At 43.6% G+C, this 10,708-nt stretch overlaps 1 protein-coding gene across 1 annotated transcript; it reads left to right on the top strand.

Moving 5' to 3' along the window:
• The first annotated feature begins 3,879 nt into the window (after nucleotides 1-3,879).
• and2 (actinodin2) lies at nucleotides 3,880-10,002 on the top strand. Its single transcript, XM_080778102.1, has 6 exons — nucleotides 3,880-4,012; nucleotides 4,978-5,071; nucleotides 6,130-6,174; nucleotides 6,533-6,705; nucleotides 7,293-8,192; nucleotides 8,475-10,002. The coding sequence occupies exons 2-6, from the start codon at nucleotides 4,999-5,001 to the stop codon at nucleotides 8,904-8,906; spliced, it is 1,623 nt and encodes a 540-aa protein (XP_080634228.1). The 5' UTR covers nucleotides 3,880-4,012; nucleotides 4,978-4,998; the 3' UTR covers nucleotides 8,907-10,002.
• Nucleotides 10,003-10,708: the final 706 nt, after the last annotated feature.

Here is a 10,708-nt window from a genome sequence, read left to right as displayed (position 1 = left end):
ACATGGCACACATGCTTTACAATTCAGGCATTTAGCACACTGTAAACTAAGAACCTATAACATCCGTCGGGATGTTAGGTAGAATATCTACAATAAAACTAAGTAAACACTATAGAATGCGATGTCTACATAATTATGCTATCTAAATGACATATTTAAGCCTTTGCATGCGCCTGAAAGGTCGTCAAGGCTAGGACAAGTGCTTTTGGCGGTGCTAACGGGCTAAGTCTGAGAGGTGAGTTTTCAGACTACGGCAGAAGATTGGGAGTGAGTTTGCAGTTCTAATTGCAATGGGGAGTTCACACATGTGCGCACACACACACACACACACACGCTACATTATAATAAAAGAGAGACTTGTAATTGTATTTTAGCAACCAATTACTTTATGCAAATGATCCAGCACAATACTATACTAAATAGGCCATCCCCTGAAAACTATCCTTCCTCTGTGTTGCTTCATTGCTTGTTAGAATAGCCAAGTTAAAATCACAATATCAAGGGAACTATACATTTTGACAATAATATGAGAATTTTGGCAGTCATCTAGCCTTTGAGAGAAATGTTCTAATTCCCATAACTATACACAGAGCTGTCTCAGATCATAGGAAATATGTAAATTCAGTTTGAGGGAAAGCATGTCCTTCACATATTCCCTTTACACTTTTTGGTTTCTGTGGTAAACATGCACTCTGTTTTGTTACAAACATTATTACTCCTCTTGTCTTCATGCACTTGAAGTACAACTTAAGAGGACCAGTAATTGACCATGGTTAAGAAAGTCCTTACATAAAAGTTGTTGTCAGGCATCATCATTTTTTCATGAGCATCTGTTTTTTTTAAATGAGCTATTCTTTCACAAGTAGCATATAACCGCTTTATGGGTTCTTACAAGAAATTTCACTTCGACATTATCAGGCGTGTCCCTTTCCCCACATTTCTACTGTTGTGTTTGACCTACATATGTCAACATGAGGAAGAGAGGCACTTGTCTTCTCCAGTGACAGGCCCAGCAATTCGGAAATGTGTAAATTGCAGGGATGGTGGTAGGTTGAGGCTAAGTTGTCAAAAGTCATGTCAGTGAAACACTTATCATGTACAATATATATATATATATATATATATATATATATATATATATATATATATATATAAACACTGATATATACAATTTATCTGTCAGCATGTAAAGGTTTTGGTACCCAGCATTTTGTTGTAAAATAGGCTCCCTCCCCCTCCCCCTCTCGCTATCCCTCGTGCTGATCATCACTCCCCAGGACATTTTTGAGCAAGCAGTAATAAGATAAGCTCGGAATATTTTATCTGACCCTTTGCATGTACTGAACAGAGAGTACGAGCTAATGCCATCCGGTAGGAGATATAGAACTCCACGGTGTGTGTATAATAGATTTAAACACTCATTTGTTCCTCTGTCAATCAAAATGCTCAATCAGAGATTGCTAAATGGCAGCAACCATAGCTGACTAGATTCACTTTTTGACTAGTTGCACTTTATCAAGGGATAATGCATTTTCTCTTTATTAAAACCCATTTTGTGCGGGAACCCCTTTTGGTGTTTAGTTAGTTAGTTAGTTATTAGTTTAATCATTGAATATATATTTCATTGAATATGTTATTTGTATGCAGCTGTGCCTGTGACTCTGTCTCCAAGACAAATTTCTCTTATGGGAGACAAATAAAGACAACCTTGAACCTTGATCAAGCTCTGGTCTGACGTCACAAATAACTTATCTTCCTTTTCCTTCCTCCCTTCCCCTGTTCCTGTCCCTCTCTCTCGCTGATCGAGCGCTGGTCTGATGCCACAGACATACTGTTGCCTAACAATGGCAATTAGTACTGACGTCAACCATTGTATACCGCATCTGGAATGATGATGTTGGGGCTCTCCATATTTGGGCATAATTTGGACACAGACAACTTTAACTTTGTATATATCGTCTCTGTCGGTTGGAAACCTCATTATGTCCAAAACTGTTACATTTCAGGATTCAAATTCAAAAGCATTAAAAGTAGCAGTTCAAAACGTGTCGCTTTGTGCTGTGTTTCGAGCTTTGCATCTGCTACTTTTGATGCTTTTGTTGCTGTAGTATGATCAAGTAGGACACACACATTGTATTGGGAAATGAGTGCACACAAAGTATATAGTAAAACACAAAACTTGTATTGTGTGTATAGTTGTATTTATACGTTCAGCTTGTTAGCTTGCTAAAGTATATGGCTCAGCCTGTGGGAGCAACGTGGCACAAGGACCTTGTGTACACAACAGTGGAGCTGGCAGCATAGTGCTAATGACCATACCTTATACAGCATTAACGACAGCTGCATGCCTTCATTAGGGGCCTCCATGAGGCCTGCCTCCCTGATGACTCCAGCTGCCTACATGTAACAAGGCAGTGGGATGGAAACCCAAATGTTTTCAGGAAAACTATGCTTTTTGAGGGAAAAAAATCTGCTCGTTTTCTCACTAATGTTTATGTATATATATTTATGACATTGTAAAATGGGTTGGGCTTGATGCGCCTCATAATGATACATAATGACCACATCCACTTTGAATGCATTTAATTTAATCTCAATGACATTTTATTATAGTGACAAATCACACATTTTCTCCAAACACTTTATATAGAGCAGTAACACTGCAGAAAAACAGATGCAACCAAAAGTGCATCTAACGAGCAGCAGCAGCAGCACTGAAGTGCAGTAATTAAGTACAGCTGTTAGCTCTGAAATGACGACAAGAGAGTAAGGTAGTGAACAGCCTACCCTACAGGGTTTAAAATACAGACTGTACTTGTACTGTATGGGTGATGGCAGGTAGAGGACTTCACACTTTATATTGTAGAGGACAACATGGGATACAAAAAGCAAAACAAAACATTGTGTGTATGTGCAGGTGTCACATCGTGTTGATGTTGCAGTCTTAATTTTTGTATCACATATTCTATTTTATTTTTTCATTCATTTATGTTGTACCATTGACCTGCTCCTTTTGGGGGAGGGGGGAGGGGGGTGTGCATTCTAATTATTAGCTATCATCACTACTTTAATATTAGCAATACCACAGTGTAGAAAAGTCTTTAATACAAAAAAGTCAAAGTACAAAAGGTATGAGGGGGTCATTTACTTTACTATTTTTACTTTCTTTTTTAACGGCCATAGCTATAGTATATAGTGGCTATGGCCGTTTGTAGCCCAAAGAGTGTTTTTCGTGCTAAACTAATGCTTGGAATGGGTTCAGAATCATGAATAACCCCTAGTTGCTATTTAAAGCATAATTCAAATTAGAAAATTTTACCTTATGTGTTTTCATAGGTGTTATTGGTACCCCAATATTCAACCCCTGAATTTAACATGATCCATTAGACAGATTGACTGTCCTATTATGGGATCTATGTATAATCCACCACTCTATCCATATACATTTCAGCCGAATTGCTTGAATTGTGTTAAACAGCTATAAAATAGCCACAGCCACAGGTACTACCAAGTAAATTACTTTGTGGAATTGAACAGTTTAAAGTCAGTCCACACCCACAGTGTGTGATATTATAGACATTTCACAACAAGCAGTGGCTATTGCCACCTCTCAACATTTACCCCAAATTGCAAACATGCAAAGAAACAAACCGTACGCATAAATGGCACTCTGTTTACTCTTCCTGCATCAACAACAGGCTCTCTGCCGCTCACCTCTCCTAATTACAGGACCCCCCCATTGGTCGGTCGATCATCGGCGCAGGAGCCAATCCCGCAGCGCCAAACAGCATGCCGGAGCCATACGACATGCCTTTTTGTTTTTAATGATCACAAGGGCTCCTTAAAAATGTTTCTCTGCCCATCCGTCCCATACAGGGAGGCAGAGAGGTATAGGGTCGACACAGCTCAGACAACTACAGCGCGGTGACTCGCTGCCACTGGCTCCCAGAGGTGTGGTGTCCCTACTCTCTTGAGGTGAACCCAGGAGGTCAATACTTCTGCACCCTTACAGGTATAGTAGGATTGGATAGTAGGATGGATTTATAATACCACCTTTTTCCCCCTTTTACAGTTATTAGGTGACCTTGACTTCTTCCAACTGGATTGGATTGAGTCGAGTGATTTTAAAATCACAGAGGATTTGTTTAGGACTATGTGCTAAATCACTGTGCTAGCGGTGATTAATTTACAGCCCAAGCTGAGAAGGAGTTGAAAGCTGCTGTTGTTGCTGACGTTTAGCTGTAAACAGCAACTACCTGCAAGGCTGCAACTGGATTATATTTGGAGAAATCCACTGGTTTTTATAGTTATATAAAAAAGCTGTTAATTGTTTTGATTACTGTGGCCCCTTTTCCACCGGTTGGTTCCAAATGTTCTTTTTGGTTCTTTGGTTCTTTTTAGTCCCATGAGCCAGAACTCCAAATTTGGAATGTTAATTATGAATTGAGTGGGCAAAACCATACCTATATTAGATTGTTATCACCATGACACTTCCCCAATTGATTACTTACACAAAGACAATGATTTACTGTATTACATTAACTATGCAAATGAGGCATTAAGTAGGAAAATATGCAAAATAATAGAAAATATGAAAAAGCTACTACTGTGTAAGGGCTATCATGTATTAATTTACTTGTATTGATCCTATAAACAATTTAATATAGGTCTAGTTTTTCCCATCAATTTTGGAGCTCTGGCTCCAAAAATAACTGAACCGGTTCCCATTTGGAACCAACCGGTGAAAAGCGGGTCTGTATGTCCTCAATTCTCTGCCATCTCAGCATCAGCCCAACAAGTAAACTTTGTTCTAATTGTACCTAGGCTGTTGTCACAGTTTTTGCATATTCATTAACGTTAACCAATTCGTTTTTTAAAATATCCAGCAAAAGCCAAGTGAACACAGCTTGGGAACCTATATCAACAAGAAAACATTTCCCCTAATACCGCATATTACTCTTTTGCTTTTGGCCCCAGGAAGCACACAAAACAGAAGATATGGCATGCGCTGGAAGACTGTCGTTTTCCCTGGTCCACACTGGAATTCTGCTAGCTATTGTTTTATTACCAGGTGAGAGACTTTAATGGAATTTACCTGATTTGAAGCTTTGATGCCGTTATCATTACCAAGCCCCACTGCAGGCAACATTATGCTGTTCCCCTTAATGTTTTAATAAGTGGCACTGGGACCTAATCTATGGCACAGAATGACAAAAGAGCCATGATTACCTCTTATCTTGTTTAAAACAGCTAGGTGACATGTTAGCTCGAGGTGAAGACAGTGCTCAAGTAGATCAGAATCTTTCCTCGTCCTCGGGGAGCCTGCCTTTTCCTCATTAATAACTGTGAGGGACCACTAGTCTCCACTGCACCAGTAAAATCCTTGTGTTCATTCACTGAGAGTGTGCAAATGTAACCACATGTACACCCCCGTAAGGGCATTTGTACACTCTCAGAGTCACAAATGGATAAAACGAACACAGAAGGATTTTACGGTGTACAATCAGCTGACATGGCCGTTTCCTCGGTGGTCATAAACTTCAGAAGGAAACCCCTGTTGGTATCGCATTTAACTCAACATATGGAAAAGGGGATGTTCACAGAACATGTCCCCCCCCTAAACATTTTAACATGCAACAATAATTGGTTCATGTCTGCGTGTTGTGTGTGTGTGTGTGTGTGTGTGTGTGTGTGTGTGTGTGTGTGTGTGTGTGTGTGTGTGTGTGTGTGCGTGCGTGCATGTGTGTACATTAAGCATTCTTGCCATACTCTTGTGTGTATTGCCCATGCTCTTTGTAGTTTTACAGGTTAACTTCTATTAGTTTCCCTCTGACAGCCATATAAAAACAGGCATGCAGGCTCCCAACAACCTGGTTCAAAGCCTACACCCAACCAGGGGTTGTTGAGGGTGGGGGGGGGGCGTCGGGCTGGAGGCGGGTGTCAATCTGCAGGATGCTGGGAGGGGGGGGGGGGGGGGGGGGGGGACAGACCCCAGCGCCTGCCTGCCATGCTCTTGCAGGGGCTTATTAGCAGGTCAGCATTTTCCTCCAAGAAAAGGGAGAAAGCTGCAAACAGACATCTGGTCCTTGTCAGCTCATGTCTATGCCGTTGGCGTTTTCTGTTTTACAGACTTTCTGGGGGCCATTCCGGTGGGACGGCAGGAGGAGGCAGAAGGTGAGGGGTGTCCCGTGGGGGACTTGGCACGTTGGCACTTAATACTTATATTACAGAAAGTCAAATGTGGTTTAGGGGAAAGGTCAAAGACTGTTGCGTTTGCTCATTCTAAACATACATTCAACCTTTCCGATCTACAAAGACATAGATGCTACATAGATGTGGATACACATGCCATTTAACAACTTAAACCTCAGGGGTCTATAGGGGTTCATAAATATGGTTAAAAACATAACACTCGTGATTTTACTGTGTACTGTACAGTATGTGCACGCATATGTACTGTACTGTATAACAGTTGTACTGTACAAATGTACAGAGATAATTTCATGTGACGTTTTGTGGTCGTTCTCTGCAGTATCTAGTGATGTGAAAGCCGAGGCCATTGGTGACCTGCAGACACTGGTTCGTAACAGAAGGAACCTCAACCTCCCTATGCCCTTCCCTATGCTCTCCATCCCCCACCTCAAACGTCTTCCCGACTTCTGGGGCTGGTACAAATACTTCATGGATACCCACAACCAGGAAGGAGTGAGTGGCATATATTATAGCTATACGATTACTTTAATACATCGTCACTGTCGGGATTAAACCACCTAACTCATTTTTTTTAAAGTATTAAAGAGTGCTTTGGACAAAACCTCTTAACTCCAATGGATCCTCAAACTGTCTGCTAAAGCAACCAACTCCACCAGCTCTCCCCTCATATGGAAGTAATTGAAAATACTGTATAAGTCACAATACCAACTTTAATGAGGCAGTATTGCATTGTTTTAAATTTTTCATTTTCATTTCCTGAAAAATGAACATTAGGTGGTTTCTCCCCAACAGAGATATAAAAGAATGTTTGGGTTCCACTCAATAATACAGCCAGGGCACAAATTGTATTACTGTTATAGGGCATACTGTTAACTGTTAAGTCCTTTCTTTTAGCATTGTAATCACAATGCTTCATTCAATGTAACATATTCCACTAGAGCAGATGCAAAACACTAGAGCAGATCCGAAATTTTTACATATTCTAAGACAATGCTAAACTAAGCTTGTCTTACTTATATTAATAATACTGTAGGATCTCTGTAGGATCTCTGATCTTGTAGTTTCTCTCTTTCTCTCAGATTGAGGACCTGGATCGTCTGTACATGTCCTGGATGCAGAACAATCACAAGGCCGAGGGGCTCTCCTCTCCTTACCTCGCCCACCTCAGCGAGGTCTACAAGACCTGTGCCAACTCCGACGACCCCGAGTGCATCTCAGAGTCCACTAGCAAGGTCAAGGCGGCGGTGGTGATGCCCGCCCCCATCAAGGCTGCCACCGTAAGATACTGCAACCCTTACATTGACCCCTACTGCCTCTACCCCCTCGCTCCCAAGGCGGTACCTCCGCCTCCACCTCCACCCCCACCCCCAGCCCCTGAGCCCGAGCCCGAGCCAGAAGACCGACCGGTACCCATCTTCACCCCGTTTCTGCCCATGCCCATGAAGACCGCCACTGGCTACTACTACTACGCCCCCGTTCTGGAGTCCTTCCTGAGCGCCGAGCAGAAGACTGAGCTGCTGAGGATTTGCCAGCCCAAAGACGTCGAGTGTCTGCAGTACCACCTGAGGGCCGCCTATGGCTACCGCCCTGCCCCCGGACCGGCCCCGTCCTACTCCGCCTTAACCTGCGACCCCAAGGACCCCTACTGTAAGCCCATCCTAGTCCAGAAGGGTCAAAGCGGCTTCTACCACGTGGCGGCCCCTGCCCCCCTGGCCGCTGAAGATGCCCCGAAAGAGCAGCATTGCAACCCACTTTTTGATGAGGGCTGCAACCCCCTGACTGCCACCAAGCTGTCTAGCCTCACCAAGCCTGTGCTGGAGTACCCAATAAAGGTCGCACCAGCGCCTCCAGCGCCTCCAGCGGAACCGGCGGCACCCGCTCCTCTGTTCTGCGATCCTCGCGTCAACCCCTTCTGCATACTATATGCCGCGGCTGCCCTGCGCAAGCCCCCTCCTCCACCACAGCTGCCTGAGCACCAGGTCTGAATCTGAAGTCTGGCTACTCTAAAAGACAAAATAGTCAATAGTTTTAAATAGCCTATAGCATAATTGATTCTTTGAATTGGTGTGTATTAAATTGTCTATTGCATCTTCATCCAGTGTATTAAATAACATAGTGAAATGAAATGGGTGTTGCATAATATTTTGCATGTATTATTATCTCCTGGGTGCAACCTTCTTTTTTGCATCAAAGTATCTTTCTTTGTTTTAATGCCAAACCCCCCCCTCACCCCAATTCAAATCAATCAATCAACCAACCAGGTACGCTACAACCTCGGTGTCGCCGGCAAGACCAAGGACGGCCACGACTGCTTTGTGCACTATGATAAGGACTGCACCCCCGTCAAGGCCGAGGGCCCCAAAGCCCCCCCCAAGGCCGCCGTCAAAGCTCCAGCTCCAGCTGCGCCGGCCGTGCCCGCCTGCCATCCGTTTGACTTCAGCTGTGGAGGTAAGCCATCCGCCGTCGAGGCCCCAGCGAAGCCCGCCGGCACAGACGGGATCATTTTTCCCGATGACCCTCACTGTGACCCTGAGTTCGACTACAACTGCCGCCTGCGTCGCGCAGAGTCCGCGCCGGCAGCCGCCGACGAGCCAGCCGCCGATGAACCGGCCGCCGCTGATGAGCCTGTCCAGTACGTCCGTCCGCGCTTCGACGACTTCCTCAGGGGCTACATGCACCAGAGCAGGCATTAAGTATGCGCAATGTCAGAACAGCTTCCTGTTAACAGATCATTGGTTTTTAATGGACTGGTCCGGGGCCTGACAGGGGTCTGAATGGAACCTTATACGGGTCTGTAACTCTGAGAGTGTGGCCTATACAAATGATCTATACTGTTAAATTCTCATTTTTAATTTAACTCTGAGAGTTCACAAATGGAACCCGATGGACCCTTGTTCCATTCGTACACCCTCTCTGAGTTACAGACCTGTAAAAGGGTCCATTTGGACCCCTGGTGGTCCCCGGACCGTACGTTGAGAACCAGTAGACATAGATCATAACATGACTGGAGGACAAGGAGCTCGCTCCCCCATGTCCTCGCTTCCATCACGGACTCCCGCAAATCCACCAATCACATGACACCAGAATCTGTACTGTGTAATCTGCGCCCCACCCACACACCGGGTGGGAGGCCTCCTTTCTCCATGGACTCCAGAAACCCACCTCTGGACCCACCATAGGGATGGAAAATAAATAACATTTCTGAAACAGCGAGTCCGATTGGCCCGGAGCGTGTGCCATTATGGTCTGCTGTATAAGGAGACAATTGAACAGCAGTTCCCTTTAAGGTCTTTAAACTCTATGTGAAATACCGGTATGTGCATTAACCGCTTAAAGCCTCTAGTGTTAGTGAAATGGACCTGGGTTACAACTGTACTTGTTATGCTGGTATACTCTTCAGTCTTCCCCAAAAATTGTTGATCTACAAGCCCACAAATGCATCGCAACGCGACATCGCAAAAAGCTTGTAGAACTGCTATTCTTTGGCTAATGTTCCCCCCAGAATATGGATGCTGGGGTTCAAGTGGTTAAATACTACATGTATGTTTGTAGAAAAGAGTCTCTGTATAGACGTGTGGTAGATATGTAGGGTTAGTGTGAGTTTGTGTCAATATGCAAGTATTCCATGCTGTTGTACATTGTCTATTTCCTTTTGGGTTATGAAGTTATTCTCTCTCTCTCTCTTTCCTCTCTCTTGTCTATTTAATGTCGTTCTCCAAACGTTTCTGTAACTTTGAAGCTCAAAACACGTAGCCTACTCACTGTTTAAATTTTTATAAAATACAAAATAAAAAATACTTGAAAATGTCCTCCATTTTCATTTCAAAACAATGAACCAGTAATAACGCCACACATTAACCCATTTTGAGCGGGAACCCCTTTTGGTGTTACATACATTATGTTATAATTTAGCTATTGAAAAATAGCAGATCTACAAGCTCATAGCGTGGCACTGAGTGCCGCGCTACGAGCTTGTAGGTCTGCTATTTTAGAAAAATCGTAAAAATGTGGCACAAATCTTTGAATATATATTCTTTCAAAGTGAATGTTTTTAACTCAGGTCTAATGGGTTAAGGTCATAGGTGCTTCATAATACATGAAGGACGGCACTAGAGGAAAGGTCATGGAGTGGGAACTACCCATAGATTCGAAGTCCCGTTAGTCCGAACATGCACTGCTCCCGTGCTTGCGGTTAGGTTTAGGTTTGCTCCCGTGCTTGCGGTTAGGTTTAGGTTTAGGGTTAGAGATAGGGATAGTAATTCCGGAACAATGAACCTTCTGACTAATGACACGGCACCATGGAATCAACCACTCAAAAAGTTAGGTTCATGTTCCAGAGAGCAGGAACACACTCTGCCGGTTTCATTGCATTTGACCCCCATTCGGCTTTGAGTTAACTTGGACCATGGAACATGGAACATGGAAAATGTGGCCTACAGGTGGTGCTAAAGGAAAGGTCACCAAAATCAGTAGGGTCCATCCATGGCTGAGAACA

Source organism: Protomyctophum bolini (genome assembly GCF_963924005.1).
Source record: "Protomyctophum bolini genome assembly, chromosome: 12".
NCBI lineage: Eukaryota > Metazoa > Chordata > Actinopteri > Myctophiformes > Myctophidae > Protomyctophum > Protomyctophum bolini.
The sequence above is the reverse complement of the archived record's forward strand: the minus strand, read 5'-3'. Positions and strand labels throughout refer to the sequence as shown.

Coding starts and splice junctions, on each gene's coding strand:
- and2 (XM_080778102.1), top strand. CDS start 4,999: ATGGCATGCGCTGGAAGACTGTCGTTTTCCCTGGTCCACACTGGAATT. Junction 6,175..6,532: donor ACGGCAGGAGGAGGCAGAAG/GTGAGGGGTGTC, acceptor CGTTCTCTGCAG/TATCTAGTGATGTGAAAGCC. Junction 6,706..7,292: donor ATACCCACAACCAGGAAGGA/GTGAGTGGCATA, acceptor TCTTTCTCTCAG/ATTGAGGACCTGGATCGTCT.